This window comes from Vulpes lagopus, chromosome 11 (assembly GCF_018345385.1).
Source record: "Vulpes lagopus strain Blue_001 chromosome 11, ASM1834538v1, whole genome shotgun sequence".
Lineage (NCBI taxonomy): Eukaryota > Metazoa > Chordata > Mammalia > Carnivora > Canidae > Vulpes > Vulpes lagopus.
Genome location: NC_054834.1, coordinates 76,091,147 through 76,114,040, shown reverse-complemented (window position 1 = coordinate 76,114,040; position 22,894 = coordinate 76,091,147). Strand labels below are relative to the sequence as shown.

Here is a 22,894-nt window from a genome sequence, read left to right as displayed (position 1 = left end):
ACGATACACACATATACATACAAACCGCTGTTCAGTGCACACTCACGCCCACAGCACACACTGTCTCCTACCTCCAACATCATTTTATGTTATTTGCTCAGTGGCTCTTAGGGGGTTAGCTGTACTCCAGAAACACACACACTGTCATTTATCAGACCTTATCCCACCTCCGTAATACATACACACACACAGGCTGAATGCAGAATCAATACCCACACAGTGATCTAATACCTAATATTAGATGCATACACCACCACCACACCCCACACTCGCTCCGCCCGCTAAGACTCCTGCCCTGTGATGAACACAGCTCCCTCTCCTTCTATCCACCGACCATCTATCTGCATTTCACACAAGCCTTAACATATCTACGTGTGTTACACACAGAGAGCTTCTTTTACCTGCCAGCTGCATCCCCCAAAAGCTCTGTCCACAATGATTTTCTTAAATAAACTGAATCCCATTGCATTTATGGTAGGGGTTGCCGGAGACCTAGAAAAATAGCTCTTAGGAAAATCCCTGGGCTCTCATGAGGAGCCTCATGTCAGAACCTCGTTGGCCCCAGTCTGTGAAGACCCTAGTCAGCACAACCATCTCTCCAGCATCTGTACGAATAAAGAGGCATGGTGATTTCTAGATAATCCAACATGGCCGGTATTTCAAAAAGGATTCCCACCTGCCACAAACGAGGGCCATGCTATACTTAGGAAGGTGCAAGAAGCAAGCTTGGTTTGCTGGCTGCCTGAGCTTCCCCCTCCTCTCCCGGCTTCCAAGAGTCAGCTCCTAGAGACTCATTGACCTCTCCTTCTCTGCTGTTCTTTGCTTTCTGCTGATTCACCTGTGTCCCACACCTGCCATCATAGACCCTTCCTGGCTCAGGTCTATGCCCTCCACACTCCTTCCTTCTCCCTGCCCTCCTTGGTGATAGCTCACTTCCATGGCTTAAGGACTCCCCAACCTGTGTTTGTAGACTGGGCCTCTTCCCTGGGTGCCAGTTCTGCGTCCCCATCTGTGTGCTGAGCAATTACTCAGACAGCTCTCTGACATTCAAACTCCACCACCAAAGCCATGCTTATCTCCATCCCCGTAGCAAAGTGCCCATTTCCCTGCTTTTGGCAAAGGTACTGCTTTCAACCAACATTTCTTGGGTGACCCACTAACATGTCCCCTCTTCTGCCAGGTTTGAGAGACCATGAGTTAGCCAAGTGCCCAGTACCATACTGACCCTCACCATGCATCTCACCATTACCCTCCCAACAACCTCATGAGCTTGGTGGTAGTACCTACTTCCTGTGGACAGGAAAGGAATCTTGCCCAGCAGCACAAAATCACCTTTGACTTTGATCACTGTGCTCCTAAGTCATCATAGCCCACACTCTCACCCTTCACCCCTGGCTTCCTGCAAGAGCCTCCTCCTGGGTGGTCTCCCTGTCCATCCCCAACTAGGCTCTCTTGGCACAGGTGCCAGATACACCTGTCTAAATACTGCTGTGATCAACACACATGCACACACACACACACATGTGCACATATGCAGTCATGCTCAGAACTTTCCAGTGGCTCTAATACAACCTCTCTTCCATGTTCTCAACCTATGTTTCCACCTGCCTTCAGAGAAGCTCTACCTGAGTGTCTCATGGGCTTCTCACCCTCAACACATTCAAGATGGACTTCCTAACCCTTCTCCCACAAGCCCTTTCCTCCTGCCTGCTTTCTCTGATCAAAGTAGGCATCCAGAAATCAGCCTCGTTCTTTTTTTTTTCATATCAATCACCAGATCCTGTCAGTTCCACCACCTAAAATCCTAAAAACTGGGCAGCCCGGTGGCTCAGTGGTTTAGCACTTCATGCCTTCGGCCTAGGGCATGATCCTGGAGACCCAGGATCGAGTCCCACATCAGGCTTCCTGCGTGGAGCCTGCTTCTCCCTCTGCCTATGTCTCTGCCTCTCTCTCTCTCTCTCTCTCTCTCTCTCTTTCTCTCTCTCTCTCATGAATAAATTTCTCTCATGAATAAGTTTCTCTCATGAATAAATAAATAAAATCTTTAAAAAAAAATAAAATAAATTAAATCCTAAAAACTAAAAAAAACTCCTGGAAATGCTTTTCATCCCCCATCCCTCCTCCACCACAGCCCCCATGTCCAGACCCTCCTCGATTTTCTCCTTGGAATATTAATAAGCCTCTTCAATGATCCCCCTCTACAGCCAGTCTTTCCTCCTACAATTCTTAGTTCACGCACCACCAAAGTGATCTAACCAAGTCATGATCCTGCTTAGAATCCTCCAAGGCTTCCCAGTGCCTCCAGGATAAAGTCTGACCTTCTCAGGTAAGTCCATTGGAAATTCGGCCATGCTTCCCTTCAACCTCCTTTCCTGCAACAATCCAGGCTCCAGCCACACCCAGCTGCCGTCCATCCTCTGATGTGCTACATTTCTGCACATACCATTCCCTTGGCTTAAAACATCCTTCCCTGTTCTCACTCCTCCCACCCTCAGCTCTTGTTTTAAGACCAGGTCAGTATACCTTGTTTTAAGGTACCTTGTTCAGCTCTTGTTTTAAGACCAGGTCAGTATACCCCAGTCTGTTTGTGTTCCCAACTGGCTTCGCAGGCAGGGCTGGCCGCCCCTCTTCTGTGCCCACTCTCAATATGTACATTGTATTATTATTTCACTTTATTATATCTCTATTGCAACTGCATTTCCATGTCGGCTTCCTGGCCGGACTGTGCAATATCCAAGAGCAAGGACAATGTCTCATTCATCTCTACCTCCAGCTGCTTGCAGTTCCCGGCTCAGGAAAAGGCATGCCTATGTTTGTTGAATGAATAACCAAAAACACTTCTCACATACTGAGTACTTCAAGTGTCCCTGGCTCTTTCTGTGCATTGTTTCCATCCCTCATCAGTGGATGCTGCTATATCAGTCTCTCCTAGAGATGGGGAAACTGAGCCTCATAAAGTGGAAGAGACTTGTCTCATGGCACGCTGCTGGTGAGGGACAGAGTCAAAATGTGGCTTTCAAACTTCCCATGGGCTACATTCTTGGCTGGAAGTCAAGACTTTTATTAGCTGACCTGACTCTACAGTTCTTATCTTATCTCCCCCAAAGCACAACCATCTTGGTCTCCTCGCCCACCTGCCACTCCCCCCTCCGCCGCCCCCCCCCCCCCCGCCCCCGGTCCCCTACACACCCAGCTCACATCTCCTAGACTGCTCATTTAGGCTGTGTTGCTGGAGAGAAAACCCTGCCTGTTCCTTTCCACCTCCATGGATCTCACTCACTCACTCACTCCACAGATCTCAGCCCCCATTCAAGATCTGGCCAAGTCTCACCTCCTCCTTGTAGCCTTCTCTGACCACTGGGGTTAATGATCATAGTAGCATTTATCGATCATTTACAATAGTGACTGGCATGTTGTAAAGGATTTCCATGCAACTCATTTAGTCCTTGCAACAACACTGTCACCTCCATCTTATAGAGTAGGACACTGAAGAACAATGTGATTAAGTAAATTGCCCAAGTTTACACACATAGCAAGTAGCAAAGTCAGATTCGACCCTGGGCAGCCCTTGCTCTTAACCACTCTGCCATGTGAGGCTTTCCTTGTGAGTATCTTTCTCCTCTCTGGGTTCTCATGCCAGCCACCCCCTGTACTGCTCTCTTGAGCCTGGAGCCATCTCCAGCAGCAGAAACTGTCAGGACCACGGGTATCGGATGTTACAGCTGACAGGATGATCCCACATATGTGACTCATTTACTCAACTTTCACACACAGAGGTCTTATCTGCCCCACCAGCGGGCATAGAGGGTATTGTCTTGCCTAATACGAACTCAGGATTCCAGCAGATTCGTTATCAAGGACAGTGATGAAGACCAGAACAAAAGAAAAGAAAAGGTTCTGAGCAGCCAAAACGAACATGATTGACAGTTATACATTAAAAACTGTTATCTCCTCATGGGAGAACCTCTCAGACATTGCCGAGAACCCCATCACTGGTGGCGACACACAGCCCCAACACGCTTGGCAATGCTGATTTCCAAGTTCGCAAACAGAGAGGTGGGGAGAGAGATGCCACCTGACAACTCCTCTTAAGAGAGGAGGTGGAAAAACTCAGAAAAGCTAATTTAAGAACTCCAAATACAGTAGTCAGGCATCATTTCAGGCAGGGACAAACCTCAATGAAGGAACCACTGTGTGACAGGCCAATACCTGAGGGGAATCACGACATCCTGAGTCATCTGGAAAAGGTTAAATCTCTTTCCAAATATTATGTTTAGGGAGGCAGAGAGGTGTGCAACATATCTCAGAAATATTTCCATCTGAAATGGTTTCAGGTGTTGGTGAGTTGTGTATTTTAATGGGATAACGCTCCACTTTCCGGGGTGAGTTCCTCCCCCCGACCACCCCACCACCCCGGCTCCTGAAGACTGAGATTTTACTGATCGATTTCTACTGCCTTCCTTGGTGCTGGGACAGCTGGCTGACAAACACAGGCACACACCCTCGTCACATACTATGACCCGAAGAATTTGGGGGTGGTTACTGGCTTCTGCTGAAATGCGGTCCCTAAATACCCCCCAGGAAACCAAACACGAGTAATGCATGGGCACAACTGACCAACTCCCTGAGCTTCGGGAGGCAGCATGGACAAAGGTGGGCAGGGCAACAGGTTTCGGAGTCAGCTCCAGGTTCAGATCCTAGCTTTTCCATCTCTGGCAGTGGCACAGGAATTAAATGATATAAAAGTTCACGGCACCTAGAGAAAAACACTCACTAGCTGTGAGGCCCTGTGCCCCCCGCCCCCTTGACTGTGTGATCTGGTCTCTTTTTTTGTTCTAACTGCTCCTTCACTATGTCTGTGGCCACTCCTCTCCAACTGTGGGCTCCTCTGAAGTCTCTTCACCTTCTTCTTGACCACCTCATCCAGTTCCAGAACTCCAAATAGTCTCTCTCTCCATACAGGCCCCTGTGGCACCCAGGTCTCCATCCACAGCCCTGCCTGCAACTCAAAGCTCCAGTCTCACATTTCCAACAGCCTGGACGTCTTGGTCTAAGAAGATCAAGGGACACCGCAGTTCGACACGTGTATGATCTGTGACCCAACCCTCTCAAATCTGCTCCCCATCCATCCTCCACTTTCCTTTCACTTTGCTGCTGCCTACGCCGCCGCCACCACCACCACCACCACCACCACCATCACCACCACCACCACCACCACCGTCCTTCAAGCAAACTTGAAACCCCATCACCCCTGACTCCTCCCTGTGAGTCCTAGAGCTTCCATCCCAGCAACAGCTCCGGAGCACCAGCACCGCTGCTTCTACTACTGTCACAAGTGCCACCCCCCATCCTCACCACTCTCCAAGACAAGCATGGTTCAGAGCCTCAAAATCTCTCTCTTGAACTATCTCCCAACTGATTTTTCCACTGCACAACTCTGCTCCCTCTAATGCTTCTATACCACACTCCCAGCTTCTGAAATATAGCTCTTATTATTCATATATCCACTCAAGATTCTTTGGTGGCTGCATTTGCCAATACTCAGGACACAACATCCAATAAATTTTGGTTGAATGATTAAGTCAAAACTCCAAGATGTGACTTCAACCTGCTTCTCCTGCTTTAGATTCCATTCTTTTTCTTATATTCTTGATGCCCCTCTACGGACATGACGTACACATCCCTTCCTTCCACATCTTTGTTTTTATTGTCTATGCATGGGGTGGCCTCCTCAAACCAAGCTTACTCATCCATCCTTAGGTCAGTCTTCAATAGCATGCCTTTTATTACGGATCCCCCTCCCCAACTTGTAAAACCATCTCCCTCCTCAAAAGATCAATAGCATTCTGCTTGTTATAGTAACTACCATCTACTAACCATTTATTATGTACCAGACATTCATTTAATACCCACAACAGACTTGTGGGACAAGCATGCTTATCTCCATTTACAGGTAAGGAAAAATTCGTCCGAAGGTTAGGCATTCACCTGATGGCATAGGCCTACTAAATGCAGAAGTCAGATTGAAACCCAGACCTGAAGGGCCCCTGGAGGGCTCAGTCTGTTAAGCTAAGTGCCTGCCTTCAGCTCAGATAATGATCCTGGGGTCTTGGTATCAAACCCAGTGTCGGCCTCCCTGCTCAGAGGAAAACCTGCTTCTCCCTCTTCCCCCCTGCTGTGCTCTTGCTCTCGTTATCTCTTTCTCAAATAAATAAATAAAATCTTTAAAGAAAATTTTAAAAAGAAAGAAAGAAACCCAGACCTGAGTCTGCATTTGATCACTAAGCTGCACTGCCTTGCTGCATCTCTTTGGGAATATATTACACTATTTCGTCTGTTTTCTTTTGCTGGTGTTTATTGACCATCTTCTATGTGCCAGACACTAGTCTAAGCACTTCATGTGAATTAGCTGATTTAGCTCTCATAACAACTCTGTAAGGTAGGTACAAATTATTACCCCCATTTTCCAGAAAAAAAGAAACCAGGACAGAGAGAGCTGAAGTCCAAGGTCACATGGCCTGGGCAATCTGGCTGCAGAATCTGTGCTCTTCACCACACACTGGACTGCTTTTTTACCTGTTTTCCCAATTAAACAGCCGATACCCCGAGCAGCATCTTATTCATTTCTGACCCCCCTTCAGCTCTCAACATGAGGCCTCACACAAAGAAGGCCTCAATAGCTACTTATAGAATTCAATCACCAACCAACATAAGAAGCCCACACATGAATAACATGCCTCTACCTCCCTGCTGGCACACCATCACTACAAGTAGCTTTATACTCCTCTCCTGAACTAGGCAGACTCCTGCCATTCCGTCCTATACATCTGTGCACCCATTCCACTCGAGGTCTCACACATATACCTGCACAGCCTCTCCCCTGGTCACTTTTCAGCCCTTTATCCTCACACATGAGTGACAGGAGGAGTTCACATCCAAATCACTGCACAGTCCCTGTCGACTCCATCCCAGCTTTGGTGATAATCAGCAGTGGGTACACACACTTAGTTACTCATACTTAGCTCTCTCTTCAATTACCTGTGGTTAGAACTGCCCCCCCTCACTGCGGGGGTGGGGGGGTGGCGGGGAAAAGCAGATTTCCTAACAGGGAAGTTCTCGGTCAATGGGTAGGCCCAGACCCAGGAAGGCAGGGGGGATTCCAAAGCATCCACAAATCCATATGCACACCAGATACTGAAGGCAAATTGATATGTCTTGCATATAAAGCTAAAAAACTTTTTTTCTAATGTATATTTGATTAACCACAATGGCAAATATAACATTGAAGTCATCTAAAAGCTTTCCTGAATTCATAGTAGTTTGAGTCGTCCATTTTCACAGCGGACAGATATAAAAATAACTCCTATTTGGAAAGGTACTGTGAATTACTGGCTTTTTAAAATGCCCACAATCTCCATAAAATTGAGAATCACTCAAAGCAGATAATAATGACGTGACTGTAACTCCAGGGGAAACCTGGGGACTCTGGCCCTGGGATCTGTCTAGGGATGAGGAGCCAGGCCTAGTCCCCTTAAAGTCTTCCTCCTCAACCCCCACACCCAAAGGTAGGAGTGCATTCCTTTCCTCCTCTGCTGGATGAGAATGTACTAGAAGAAGTGTAATGAGCACAGGATATTACAAAAGCTGCCCAGGAAATAGGAACAAATATAAAGAGAGGGAATGAGGTCACAGGGTGCGGAGAAGGAGACAAATCAGTAGGGCTGTCACTGTGCCTGTCACCTCCAGAAACAATCAGTGTTTACAACCCCAGGCCCACCCACAACATATATCTGAAAATATACGCAGACATATTTCCATATGCACATACCCAAGCCTTTATTCTCTCAAACACTTATTAATATATCTTAATTCATTCTACAAATCCTTATCAAACACCCACTAAGGGCCTGGTACTATATTCGGTACTAGGAAGGCAGAGAGGACTATCTCTGCTCTTTTATCACAGACAAAGCACCACCACTCCCCAACAGCTATCACACATACATACACACAGAGGTAACTCTCCCCCAACCAGCTGTATGACACTCACCTAATACCCCTTTTCCTTTTCTTCATGAATCTCATACATACACACACACACACACACACACACACACACACACACACACACAAAATGTGTCAGATATGCAGCCATCTCTCCCAGCTCAACACAGCTAACACATTTATCTCATACACATCCAACACATCCATATGATACACACAACTGTCTCTCCTCCACACAGGTACTTCAACACATCTCAGACACACAACCACACAGCCCATATTCAAAAGCACACACCTTGTTTGGCTCACTGGGCACCTCACTGGCCAATAAATCCTTTCAGTGAATGGACACGGGGGCTCTGATGGACCAGTGTGCCTCTGGCTGCATTTTTCAAACACTTAGGCCCAGTTTTGCCAGTGAGACCAGGGACTAACTACTGTAACCTTTCTGGGGATCCCTGGGTGGCGCAGCGGTTTGGCGCCTGCCTTTGGCCCAGGGCGCGATCCTGGAGACCCCGGATCGAATTCCACATCAGGCTCCCGGTGCATGGAGCCTGCTTCTTCCTCCGCCTGTGTCTCTGCCTCTCTCTCTCTCTCTGTGACTATCATAAATAAAAAAAAAATAATAAAAAATAAAAAAATAAAAAAATAAAAAAAAAACTACTGTAACCTTTCTGTAGCTCAAATTCCCCTTCCATCAAGTTAGAAGTGTGGTTCATCCTATTTTCTTAGAAAGGCTGGGAGGGGAAAGGTCATAGAGATCAGAAAATCAAGTTCAAAGTCTTGAAAAGGAAGATTCTCTATGGAGTTCCAATGTCTTACTGAGGTCTCACATTAAAACACATGCACACGGTTACCTACACATGAGCACACACCCTTACACTTGTGTACTATTCAATCTCCTAGGCACTGCACTCCCATCTGTAAACACTACTCTGTTCAAGCAAACCATTCGCACATAACACACACAGTGCCAGACTCACAGCTCCACATGCAGGCGAACACACATAGACACACGCTTTCACAGTTTAGGGAGCACCTGAACTCCTTGGAGAAAAGGTGAGAAGGTGTCAGGTTAACTTAATACACACAGTTCCTGAAGATATATCCCACAACCTTATATAAATAACCCCACAAAAGCAATCCAAACACTCTCCTTAAGGATTCCCCCACCACAACCGCAGATACACAGTCAAAATACTGTATATCCCAAACCCAGGGCCGCACCTGCAGACTCGACTCCTCCCATGGCTGTCCACATGCTGGCAGCCAGCAGGACACCCATCCCCAAAGCAGTCCTAGGGCTGCACCAGTCTGTAGGCACATGCAGGCACACACATGCACATGCACAGACTCCCTGCAAAGACTCCACCTCTTGAGAGAGTGGGCAGACGCACACACAGCTGCTAGATGGCCCACAGCTTCTAGGGATCTGGGACAGAGGAAAGCATGCCTGCACCACAGACCAGGGCCGAAGGAGATTCCCATCCCCACCCCCAAACTGATGGGGAATGTCTCCCCCACTCCCCCACCAGACCAAAGTACAGCAAGTGCCTTCAAGTCCCTCCTTCCCCCTGAACCACAGCCCACAGGGACCCGGGCCTGGCGGGCCTGGCGCCACCAGCGACCTGTCCCCTCTTTTCACTCATCTCCGCCTCTGGGGAATTCGTGGAAGCTCTCCCTCCCCAAAACTTCCCTTTCCAGTCACAACCTCGCCATCTTCCACCCCCTTCACCTGCCCTTGCTGCGCGCCCTTCTCCCTCCCCTCTGCCCGGTCCCTCTGCCTCGCGTCCTGCCCAGGCCTCAGCTGCGGAACTTCCCACGCTTCGCTCTCAGGGGCTCCCGGATCGCGGCCAGCACCGGCTCGGCGAGCCCCGGCCCGCCGCAGCCCCGCCCACACCGGCCCCACCCATAGCCCCTCGCGCCCCGCCGCCGCCCGCCGCGAGCAGTCCTCGCGGCCTCTCCCGCGCCCCCTGGCCAGCACCAGTCCAGGGCCCACACTCCCTCACTCACCCGACCCGCAGGACCTCGTCCTCCAGCCGGCCCCGAGGACCAGACTACACGGTGCCACCCCCAGGTCGCCCCGCACTGGCCGCGCCCACACAGGTCACTGGTTAACCGGGCGCATAACCGGGCGCGGGTCCCCACCGCGCGCCCTCAGCCGCCCCTCACGACCCTCGCGTGCTGGTGCGGACACCCCCCGGGCCAAGACCCCGGGTCGCGGCGCCCAGCGGCGGCTCCCCCGGGCTCACCTTCGCTGCAGAACTTGCCGCCGAAGCCCGTGTGGCTGCAGTCGCAGCCCACCTCGCCGGGGGCCAGCACTGTGCAGAGGCCGCCATTGGCACAGGGGTTGCGCGCGGGTGCGCACAGGGGGTCGGCCGCGGCGCCTCGCAGGCCCTGGCTGCCCAGGAGCGCGGGGGGCCGCTCGCCCAGCTTCAGGTTGGCCAGGAGGCCGCGGAAGGGCGGCTCGTACTTGACCGTGCTGAGCGTGAGCGCCGAGAGGCGCACGTCGGGCGGGATGCCGCCCACGAACAGGTCGCTGGCCACCTGCATCTCCCGCCGCTTGGAGCGCACCTCGGCGGAGCGGACCTCGCCGTCCACGGCCAGCGCCGTGCGGCGCGCATCGCGGGTCAGCAGCACCATGTGCCAGCGGTCGTCGGCCGCCGGCGTGTCCAGCTGCAGCGTGGCCGGCTCGGCGCACGAGAGCGTGAAGCGCAGCCGCAGGCGCCCATCCACCAGCAGCAGCTCCAGGAAGTCGCAGTCGCCGCCGTCGTCCAGGTAGAGCAGCAGCGCGCGCGTGGCGTTGGTGCGCAGGCTGAAGCTGAGCTCGCCGCTGCTCGCCGCGCCCGCCCAGCGCGCGTAGCGAGCCCACTGCCCCGGGCCGCCGCCGAACTCCAGGCCGCCCGCGCCCGCCGCCAGCGTCAGCAGCAGCAGCAGCAGCAGCAGCGGCGGCGGCGGCGACGGCGACGGCGGCCGCCACGGGCTCCCGGCCGCCATCCCTCCGGCGGCCCCGGCCCCGCCCGGCCCCCGGCCCCGCTCAGGTTTCAGAGCCGCGGGTGCATGGGGCGGGGAGGGGGCCGGGTGCCCCCCGCGCCGAGCGGGGCTCCCTCGTCGGCTCACAGTGCCATGAGCCCGGCCGCGGGGCGAGGCGCAGAGGCCCAGGTCCCGGCTTCCGGGGGCGGCGGCGGCGGCGGAGGAGGAGGAGGAGGCGCCCCTCCCCCGCTGCGGGCTCCAACGAAAGGTGGGGGAGGGATGCCTGCGGGAAAACAGAGAGGAAAGGGTTAATGAGGGGCTCGGAGGAGGGGAAGGGTTAAGGAGGGGATCGTGGGTGCTGATTCCCCCGTCACCCAATTGTTTCCCTTTAGGATTTGAGGAGCTGGCCCTGACCCAGAGAGGGTCCCAGAGCAAGGGACATCACCATGGACGGTAGTTCTGGGGCCCAGCACTTGCAGAGAGATGGCACTCATTAGGGTGATTATTAATTTGAGACGTGGGCGAGTGGGTAGTAGCCTCTTAAAGGTTCGATAGGAGCCCAATCACCGCACCCTCACCCTCGCCTCTGGTCAGGACCAGGGCCAGCTCCTGGGGGTGAGGCCTGGAGAGCTACCCCAAGCTGGTGACCCCAGCCCCTTCCTCTCTCAGAGCCACCCAACATCTGTGTGGTGCTCCCACCACCAGCCAGCCAGTCGCGGCTCTCTCATCAGCTCCTGATGCTGGATAATGAAGTTGCTAAATAATTCATTGGGATTAATTAAACGCCAATTCATCAATGGGATCATTGGGTAACCTGGCTGAGAAGGGGGCAAGGGAGAGAAGCTAGCGAGGATGGGCCAGGCCCCAAACCCTCTCCATCCATGCAAGGACACAAGCATCTGATTCCACATCTCCAATCCCCCCCAGATAACACTCACCCAGGCCTGGGCCCCAACCCCACTGGTCACCAGCCCAGATCCTTCCTAAACCTAAATGTCTGTCACCCTCAACATCCAGTTTCCAGTCCTCAGCCTCAGGCCTGGCCCAATACCTGGGTTCTCTTCACCCCTCAGTTCCACCTCCCTCCCCATCCAGGGCTGGGGGAGCAACCAGGAGGCAAGCAAGCTTATTTACATAAAATTGCCTTTCTGAAATGATTACCCTTGTAACGGGCTGTCAGAGAGCAATTTATACCCCACACCGGGGAGGGGAATTTGCATCTCGTTAAACTCCGAGTCGTAATTATTTATATCCAACAACCCTCCTGAATATTGCATTGATTTTATTTTGGGGAGGGAGGAAGGGAAGGAGGTGGGGAGAAGCTTGGGAAAGAAGCAGGGAGGGGCCAAAGTTTAGGAAGAGATAGGGAAAGATTGAAGGGGGCGGGGGCAGGGGAGGTAATCGCAGGAAAGGTGACAGAAGAGTAATGGAGGAGAAAGGTGGCCTGATGGGAAGAAGAGAAAAGAAAAGATGGAGAAAATTATTCCAAACAGCATTTGTCAAAGCCCTGGATGCTGGGCATTTTTACAAATGGCATTTTACTTAATCACTCTGAGAAGTCCCGTTATTCCCATTAACCACTGGGGAAGCCCACATAGAAAGTCTAGGGACTTGCCCAAGGGCACACAGCCCATCAGCAGGGAACTGGAACTTAATATCCACATGGGCCAGACTCCTGCCTGTCCACAAGGAGACAAACGATGGGGCAGCCACAGGTGTAGCTCAGGGCAGTGAGAAACAAAAGGAGGAGAGGTGAGGGAGATCAGATGGGTGTAGTCCCTTTCTACATGGGAGGAAGCCAGAGTATGAGGGGAGAGAGAAAAAAGCTAGGGGCACCCTAAAAAACCATAGCAGGGGAGTGAGCAGAGAGTCAGGGAGGGCAGGGATGGTTGGATGACAAGTTGGTCATCCTTGGTGCCAAGGAAGAAGGGACAGACAAGTCCTCAGGAGAAGAGCGGGAGAGTTTGGGGAGCCATCTCCAAGAGACCCTCAAAGCCAAGTTCTCAAGTCCTTCCATCAGGCTTTTTCTGATTGTCACCCCCAGCACCCCACCCCCTGCCCAATCCCACAGGCGTCAATGGGGACTCAAGTGTCCTGCCTCACTGCCCCTCCAAGGGCTGCCCCTTCCCAAGCAGGGGACAGAAGGCAATCCAGGAAGACAGCCCCCTCTCCCTCTGAACACTGTCCGGGTTATATATAGCTTTGCCACTGCCTCTCCTCATTGGGTAATGGAGATAATTAACATGCGCGGGCTAATTAGCCAATCAAATTAAATGCAGCACCTGCTCCCAGGCTGATTGACGCCCTTACCCCCACACACATGCACCCCCACCCTGGCCCAGGGCAGGGGAGGGGGACCCTTAGGCTTGGGGAAGGGAAAGGCCAAACCCCCTCCTCTCCAGAAGGGGCAGGGAGACCCTCAACCGAGGCAGAGACCACAGGCCAGGAGGCCAAAAGAGTGACACCCTTCCTCTGTCATTTTCCCCCTCTGTTAGGGTCTCAGTCTTCACTGGCCCTGCCTCTCTCCCCACCCCCACCCCCACCTCCCAACACATTTTGGGGAGGGAATTAATTAGCTATCGATTTCCTCTAGCAGAGGGAATAGGATTTCGTGCTCTGTCCACTCACCCCTCAGCTCAGGAGGAGGGGATTAGTTCCCCCTGCCCCACCATGGAGCCCAATCCCTCTGTCATACCCTAGGGGAGCTAGCAGAGGGCTTCTTACTGAAAAAGCCTCAGGGCAGGGTCTCCCTTGCTGGGGAGGTTGGCAGAGCACAGATCAAGTGAAGGTTGGTGAGGAGGCCTCCAGAGGCTAGGAGGTAGCTGCCTGGGTCCTAGGAGCCAGAAGGAATTTACCTGGAGGCCAGTGAGGGTGGGGGGAGGCAAACTGCATGAGAATCCAGGAGGGGGTGACTCCTCCGGGCTGTGTGTGCCAAGCTGTGGAGGGGGAGTGTGGGACGGGAGCGGGTCCTGTGCTGTGAGGCAGCTGTGGGGGGCAGAGACTGGGCTTGTGCAGTGTTGCCAGGGAGGGGTGAGGGCAGGGTCTGGGAACCAGGGCCCCTCACGACTCATTACTCATTCTCCCCACAGCCCACAGCTCCGCAGCACAGGCCAGCCTGGCTCGGTGCCGGCACAGGGACTGCCGGGCTGGCCAGAAGGAAGCCCCAGCCCTCCCTGGGTCCTCTCTCCACGGACCTAGGGACCCTTGGGGCAGCTTCAGGCTTGTGAGACAGTGAGGGCCCCAAGAGGAGTGTGTGCTAAGTGGACACCTGCGTTCCTTCCACCCCACCCCACCCCCACAGTTCCCTGGGAAGCCTGCTGCTCTTCCCCTCCCTGGAACTAAGTTTCTGCTGACCCAGCCTTCAACCCACCCTTCCCCCCAGGATGCAGGGGGTTCCTGCAAACCCAGGACACACCATCCTTCCTCTACTGGTACACAGCTCTCTGGCCTCAGATCTCCATGCCACCTTGCCATTGCATTGCACAACTACATCAGGTAAACAAATGGTCCCCCTAGAGTTCTACAGGGCAATGGCCCTTCCCCCAGGCTCATGCAGGGCACTGGAAGCCCCCTGTACCCACAGTCCAGCCACTGCTCCCCAAGACACACTCTTCTTCTCCAGTGCCCACTGACTGACAAGTCAGCTCAGTGCACACTACCAGCCATCTCTGGCCCCTGTTCCTCTGGGGACCTGACCTCTCCCATGTTCCCTGGGATTCTGCACCCAGTCAGCTACCCAATGCCTCCTACCCACAGATGGACTTTGCAGCCTTGAGCCAGTGAGGAGGGGACCCACCGAGGGGGGGTCGGTTGGGGATGCCTCGGCTACTCTTGGGACCTGGCCTACTCTCTCACCCACTGAGCCCTCTCCCACAGACCCTTTCCAGGTCCTCCTAGGCTGACAACCTCCTTCTAGTCTTCCATAGCCAGGCCAGGCCAGGCTAGTGCCACAGTGGCACGTAGGCTGTGACTTCTGGGATCCCCACCCCAGAACCTGGCTGGACCACCTGGCTGGACCACCGCCTGCACAGTCTCATTTAACCCCGAATTCCAGGAGTCTGGTGAGTCCACTCATCACCCCAGGCTTACGGACAAGCAGCCTGAACTTCACGTGAGAAACTCATTTGCCCAAGTGTGAGTGCAGGTCAGGGGTCCACTGGCTCTCATGCCTGTGGCCTTCCTGCCACCTTGCGCTGCCCACAGGCTGCAGGGACGTGTGGAGCTCAGAGCCCACCTTTCTCTGATCTGGCCTCCACAAGGACCACTGCCCTCTGCAGACAACCCAGACTGAGTAGGCCGCTCAGACTCTAAACCACAGAATTCAGAGGTCACAGAGTTCAATCTTCTGGCTTTATCTGAGGTGGAAACAGTCCCAGAGAGGGGCAGTGACTGATCCAGGACCACACAGCAGAGCAAGACTAAAACAAAGCTTCCTGGCCTTCCACTCTAGGCACTTCCCACTGTACCCACCATTTCAGACCTGGGCCTTCCTCCCGATAGAGAGCCTCAGTGACCACCCTCCCACACATACACCCACACACCCACACACACACCCCACACCACCACCACCACCACCACACACACACCCGGCCTTTACCACCACTGCCACCTGAGCAAACAGATGCAAATTCCGGGAGCAGAGATTGTCCATGCCCACACTGGCAGAGCCCCTGGCTGGGCGCCTTCTCAGATCATCCACCCCCATCTCTGGCCACATCTACACCGCACACGCGTGCGTGCTCATGCATGCACACACACGCACACCTCCAACCATGGGAATGCCAGCCTCCCTCTGGCTCTCTTCTCCTCACGCCAGCTCCCTCTCATGCCAGCTGGGAGTGTGACAGCAGGGGCCTCCCCCAGGCGCCAGGGAGGAAGAGCTGGGTTTACACACATTCTGGTGGCCCCAGAAGGCAGCCCATGGACAGGTGGGAGAAGTGCGTGTTAGGAGGAGGGAGATTTTTGGCTCGAGCTAAAGAGAAGCTTGCTGGCAATTTAAAGCATCCAACAGTGGAGTAGGCTGCCTCCAGGGCGGGGGTGGGGGGAGTGGGAGGTGGGGGGGTGGGGGGTAGTGGTGAGTAGTGGTGAGTTCCCCTTCTGTGGAGACTGTGAGCTGAGGCAGGATGACTACTGCTCAGAAAAACTCAGGAGGGGGCCCTTGAATCATTTGGGAGGGGCCAGGCCTGGTGGGCCACAAGCAGTTCTGACCTCACTTCTCTGCTCCCTCCTTCCAGCCCTGATGACTTTTTTGGGAAGAACTAGAGCATGTCCGTACCTGGCCACACCCCAGCTATGAGCAAAAAACAAATAGTGACCAGAGGCGCTAACTCTGGAGCCTGGGTTCAAATGCCAGCTCTACCCCTTTTCTGGCTGTGTGACTTTGGGCCAACTACTCAGCCCCTCTGGGCCTTATGTGTAAAATAGAGGTAATACCAGCATTGTCAAAATTAAGAGTTAATATACATAAAGCACTTTATAACAGTGCCTAGCATAGACTAAAGTATATGTTTTATTAATGATTACATTTAAAACTACTCATCTCAGCATCTTGCAATGTGCAAAACTCCACGTGTCTCATGTTTCCTTTGATTCCACCAGGTGGGGAAAGTAATCAAGGCAAGTCTTATCACTGCCCCCTTTTGCAGATGAGGAAACACACTCAGAGAGGAAATGGCTACCCCCACCACCCAGGGTCATATAGCTTGGAAGTGGCAGAGCTGAGACTCAAATGTTGCCCCCTGGACCCTCCCCTACTCTGGGGGGCACCTCCTCCTGTCTAGGAAGATGGGAGAGGGTTGTCCCATAGCAGCACTGGCAGGAAGTGAATGGTGTGTACATGGGAGGGTCCCTGCGCAGGTCTCTGTACATGGAGGGAAGCACACAGGGGGCTGGCACAAGAGGTGGCAGCTCAAGGCGTGCATGATGAGGCTGTTGTCAGGTGTGTGGGGCTGAGGAGTTGGATGAGCTGGGGACTGAGGTGCAATTGAATGACTCGGCAAAGTGGGGGCTGGAGCACAGGCACCGAGGAGCTTGGGTGCAAGCCAGGGGACGGGTGAGCTCACCCCTATTCTGTGCACAGCTGGGGGATACCGACCTGGGTGGGCACACCCCAGTGATACAGAGGGGACACATGGTTTCCAGGGACAGCCTTGTGAGTAAGCATGAGGTACCTGGGAATGTTCCTAAGGGTATCCATGACAGGTGTGAGCACATGTGTGTGGAAGGTTATATGACCATGATGAAAACAGCTGCTGCTTGCTAGAGGCTCGATCCGTTCCTGGCAAATACATCCGGTAAAGTTCAGAGCACTTAGCCCAGAGCCGGGCTCACAGTAGGAACATGATGTACCGTTGTTTCTGTCACCTCATCTAGTCCTTGCAAGAAGGCATAAGGTAGGTATGAGGACCCTCATTCTACAGATGAGGAACTGAGGCTCAGTGAGGGGCAGAGCTGAGCCTACGTGGTGCCCCTGTGGTGGTGGCAAGAAGGCTTTGTAAATGATCAGGTGCCGTGCAGATGCTGGATTATTTGTTGAGTGTGTCTCTGAGCCCACAGGCCTGCCGGTGTGGATGGGGCCGGGTGGGGAGCCGCCCCAACAGATGGAGCAGCAGCGTAGGTGGCATGTGAGACACATGGTCGGTGTCCCCCTGGGGGCTGGGCTTGGAGCTGGGAATGAATGGACAGTGTGGCTCCAGCATCAGGCAGGGGTAGAGTCCCAAGGATTAGTGCCAGGGGTGGGAGTTTCTGAGGAAGGCCAGGTGTAGCTTGACCAGGAAGGATTGTGGCCATGGTCAGGAGGGGTAGGAGGGCCTGGGGCTGGGGAATGGGGTTGATTTGGAGGGCCTCTCCCAGGGTATGCAGATATAGAGTGTACGGGAGTGAATGAAAATGGGGGAGAAGCTCAGGGGGTAAGCCAGGGCATAAAGGGTGTTAGCAAGCATGAGTGTATGCCGGGATGCACACACACAAAGGCCTGAGGCAACATGCTAACGTGACACTTCATGATGTGGACAGGGGTAGGAGGCGTCCAGGAGGGTGTGTTCCAGGGGTGCGGGTGTGCATGGAAGAGTGCAGGTGTGCTGACATGATCGTGTAAACCTGGGGAGGTGAATGGGTAGATGGTAGGGGGGCTGTGTGTGTGTGTGTACTATGGGTGAAGGCCAACAGTGCAGAGCTGGGGCTCTGGGGGGTATGCAGGGGCCGTGTGTGTGTGTGTGTGTGTGTGTGTGTGTGTGTGTGTCATGTACATGAGAACAGGGCACCTGGGGGAGGTCTCTGAGGCAGGCAGCGAGGTGGCAGTCTCTCCGGGAGGGGAATGTAGGCGGTGTGCCGCCGGGAGGTGTATTGTGTATGCAGGTGTGTGTGTCTGTGTAGGTGTGTGTCTGGGTGGGTGCCACCGAGTGTACGTATCGGTGTCAGGATGTCTGTGTCACTGACAAGGGCGGGCAGGAGGCAGCAACTGGACCCAGGCTGAGAGTGAGAGCTTCCCAGAGAGGTCCCTAACAGCCCCTCCAGAACCCAGCCCCAGCCTCTCAGGAGCCCATAGCGTGGATTCAGCCCAGGCTGACAAGCCAGGACAGAATCCTGACTCCTGGAGAGAACTCCCCAGCCACCCAGATCTGAAGCTAGAATGGGTCTGAGGACACTTTCTCCAGTAGGAATGAAGGAACCTCCAGCTATACCCTTCTCCCCAACCCTCAAGAAGATCCAACCCAGCCTCAGATGCCAGCATCCCCGGAGGCATCCATGGGGGCAGGAGGAGTTAGGAACTGGAGTGGCTCAAGCATCCACAAAACAGAAGGCCTCATGATTAACAGACCAACCGACCTCCCTTCACTCTTTCTTCCTTCTGCCTCCTTTCCCTCTTTCTACTTCTCTGGCAGAAGGTAGAGAATGTAAAGCCCTAAAGTCCCCCAGAAGGAATACCCAGACACAAGGCAGGTGGACAGAGGGAGGGGTGGGAGTGAGGGGGAGGTCCTCACCCACCCCACCCCACCCCATCTCCAACACAGGTACAAAACCAGAGGGGTATGGAAATCCCCAAAGCAGCTGAGAGGACTGAACACCCAAGACCTACCCTCTAAGGTTTATTCCATCCCTCCAGGTCTGGAAAACTACCCCCTTCACCTCCAGGCACCAAGAAACAATCCCCTCCCAGTCCTTGCTTGTTCCATGAGGCACCAGATGCCTTTGCCCAGGACTCCAGTGGGGGTTGCAAGTAAAGAAGGCAGCAGCCCCCGGAAAAGCCAATGTTGCCTCCAAAGGGCCATCAGGGGTTCAGGAGCTCATACCCAGCCCAAAGAACCCAGGGCAGATGGCTCCTTCAGCTGGGGGAGAGGCTGGGACCTGAGAAATGGTCCCCTCCTCTTTGGGGGTGGGGGAGCAAGCCCAGGGCCCTGCAGCTGCCTCTCCCTGCAGCACTCTCTGACCATCACCCTGTCGCCCGCCCCCAGCGCGTTCCCACCCCAGCACAGCCCCCTCCTGCTGATTTCCCAGTCTCCCTCTCCATCGCCCCCAACCTTCCCCCGCAAGCTTCCGCTCCTCTCCCTCAGGCCCCCCATCTTTCCTGGCTCTCCACCGGCACAGACCCATCTCTGCCTCCAGCACCTTGGCACCTTCACCTCTGCTCCCTCCCAATCACCTCCTCTCCCCTTGGCTCCCATCCCCCAGTAAAGCCTGGTCCTCAATAGTGCCCCCCAGTATGAAGCCCTTGGCCTGGCCCCTGCTCCTGCCTTGCCTCTCCACTTCTCTCTTTCCCCTCTCCAGCGCCCTCCCCTTCTCCCACTAAGCCCAATTCTTCGCTGGCTTCTCCCCTGCAGACCCTTCAGAGCACAACAGCTTCCCAGCCCCTCTGGACGAACACTGCTTCCAGCCCTTGGGGCTAGCACAGACTGGGGACCCCCCTTCAGAGCCTCCCTCCCAGCCATCCGGATGCCCCTCCTTCTCGCCCCATCCCTTCCCCCAACGACCCTCCCTCCCACCTCTCTCCATTCACCCCAGCTCAGAGCCAGTGCCCCTTCCACAGGGAGCCTCCTACCCCCAACCCCCTCCTCAGCCACTTAGCCTCCTCGCTGTCACCCAGCCAACCCTCTCAGCGCGGCAGCGCCCCCGCCCCCCAATCCATCCTTCCTGCCTCCCCCGCCCCTCCGAACGCTCCCCTCCCCCGATCCGCTCCCGCCCCCCGCCCGTCTCCGCCGCAGCACCCCCCCCCCGTACCTGGTTCTAGGGGCGCCAGGAGCTGGAGGGTGGGGATCGGAGCCCCAGGGCCTCCCCGTCTCCAGCGGGTGGTAGAGCCGGGGCCAGCGGTGTCGGCCGCCTCGCGCCTCTCTCGCTCCCCGCCGTCCCCGCCCGCCGGCTCGTCCGCCCGCCCCGCCGCGGTGCCGCTCGGAGGATGCTCTGCGAGTCAGGGCGGCTGCTCCCGCCGCCGCATCCCTGCAACACCGACTGACGGCAGCATCAGCACCAGTGCCCGCCCCCCAGACGCGCGCATTGGGCCACGCGGTGCTAACGGACGAGCGGCGAAGCCAATGCGAAGGCGCAGAAGCCGCCAGTCCCGCTGCTCCACGGGCCCACCTCCCTCCCCTGCCGGGGACCCAGGCGTCCCGGCCCCAGGGCATCCGAGCTCTTCCCCGCCTCTCGCGGTCCTCAGCCCAGGCGCCCCGGCTCCCAAACGGGCCGACCCCCACCCCAGTCCCAGTGTCTTTTCCGGGAACCCAGGCGCCCTGGCCTCTCCCCTTCTGGGTCGCGCCCTCGGGTCCCGCATCCCTCGACCCGCCGGCCAGTGTAGCAGCGCCCGGGACTGGGACGTGCCCAAGGAGAGGCTGTGGGCGCCGACTGGGGGCCCACGACGAGCAGGATCGGTGAGGGGGCCCGGGCCGCAGCGCCCTCTACTGGCTACGCCCAGGGACGGGCCCGGGCTGCCTGGAGCCTAGGGAAGGAGGACCTGCCGGAGGCCTCTGGGGGCTTTTTCCAGCCCTTAGCCTGGCATCTGCCTCCCACCGCGCGAGGGCGTCCCCGGCTTGCCCTAGAGCTGAGGCGTGAGGGTCTCTCCTGGGATAAGGAAGGAGGACGTGGGGGACAGAAAGACAGCGATGATGGCGGGGTAGACCTGAGGGCTTGGGGTTTCCCAACCCTGCCTGATGGTAATCCGAATTTGAACCCTGGTTCCCAGTCCTGCCCAGAACTCTGGACTGGGGTAGGAGGTGGTTTGGGGGCAGAGGTAAGGCTGCACTTTGCCTGGATCACTGAAGGAATGCAGCAGTTCAGTCCTCTGTTCTCCCCTCAACCAGGAGTCTCAGATGAGCGAGCGCTGGGTTGAGGCCTTCCCCATGAGGGAGTTTGCAGAGCTGTGTGCAGGTATGAGTGTGGGAGGAAGGGGACAACAGCCCTTCACTCACTCGGCCAATCAAAGGTGGACCTGGCACCTAGTGTGTGTACCAAAGGTGGACACTGGGCTTTGGAACAAGAGTGTGTGTGAGTGTGTGTGTGTGTGTGTGTGTGCGCGTGCCAGACCATTCTGCCACCTTACCCCAGAACCCTGACATCTGTGGCAGGGTCTATGATTTGCATAGCGGGTAGTAAGTGATGCTTCTCTAGCCAGAAGCAACATGCAAGAACACTCACATTCCACTGCTGCACACATGGGCACACAGTGGCACACTCAGAGTCATGCACACCTATGCATGTGCACACAGGCATTCCCAAAGAGATACCCAGGGACAGCTGCAGAAATGCCCCGCCGGGGCAAGACACCCACAGGAAGCACATGCTTGTCCAAGAACACAGAGACACATACAAACTTGAGCACACAGGTGCCTAGGCTCTCAGAGGTAGATGCATGCCCAGGGCATAGGTGTGCATGGAGGACTTGTGCACAGGGTCATTCTGCCCCCATGAAGCACCTTGCACAGTGGCCAGTTACCTAGTAGAGGGGCACACATACCCACCCATCAGTGGTGTTCCTCTCTGACTATATGGGGGAAGAGGGGACCCAGACTGCAAGGGCATCTCCTAGGGGTCTGGGACTGACTCCTGAGGCAGGTCCCAGACTTGAGACCCACTCTGACCTTGGAAAGACCCTCAGGCTGGCCCCATCAAGGCCACTAGAGGAACCAGAGAATGGGAACTGCTGAGTCAGGGCCTGGAGATGTGAAATGACCTCTCTGACCCCACAGCCCATGCCCCACCCATCCCCCACTCCTCCTCTCCCTACAGCCTACATGCACACACACACACACACACACACACACACACACACACGCACACGCGCACACACACAGACTGGTCCAGGCACGCACCAGGGCACAGATAGGCAAGCAGACAGGTGCAGTGACTCAGAGACTCTGTCAGACCCTTGTAGATGGGTAGAAAACAGGATAGGAAGAGGGCAGGGACAGGGACCGATGTAAGAATGAGCATCTGTCTTCTGTCCCCACCCTCAGCTCCCTGGGCCACCTTTGCTCATCAAGGGCAGGAAAGGTCACCTGGCAGCTGCTGCACTTTCTGCCCTTCCCCCCAGCCACAGGAATGTCTCCCCCCTTAAGGTCCAAGGTTCAGAGTACCCACCATCATCGGGACCCACCACCTCAAGACATCTCCCCAAAAGGTATCCACCCAATGTGGCCCTTCCCCCAGGCACAGTCCAGCGGGGACACAGGTGAAAGGAAAATGCAGCAAATTCAGCGTGTGTGTCTGTGCACACACACGATATAAAAGCTCATACACCAGATTCATACAGGCAACCATAAGATGACAGTCACATGTTACACTCCCTGGGCAGGGCAGACCTGAGCACACATATCCATACACACATGCACACTGGGAAGAGGCCGTGCTGGGCAGGGAGGGGAGCCGACCAGGCTGCAGGGATGGAGGCAGCGCGGGAGGCGGCACTGGAGGGAGCTGCTCTTCACAACAC

The 22,894-nt window shown here is 55.1% G+C and overlaps 1 protein-coding gene across 23 annotated transcripts in view; it reads right to left on the bottom strand.

Annotated features, from left to right (window-relative positions):
* NRXN2 (neurexin 2) overlaps window positions 1-20,390 on the bottom strand; it is a 107,023-nt gene extending 86,633 nt beyond the window's left edge. For all 23 annotated transcript variants that reach the window (XM_041723122.1, XM_041723136.1, XM_041723131.1 and 20 more), the window contains exons 1-2: window positions 20,194-20,390; window positions 10,257-11,260 (exon numbers count right to left, since the gene is read on the bottom strand). In XM_041723122.1, coding sequence (XP_041579056.1) covers window positions 10,257-11,001 — 745 coding nt within the window. In that variant the 5' untranslated portion in view covers window positions 11,002-11,260; window positions 20,194-20,390. The remainder of the gene's footprint in view (window positions 1-10,256; window positions 11,261-20,193) is intronic.
* Between the last annotated feature and the right edge of the window lie 2,504 nt (window positions 20,391-22,894).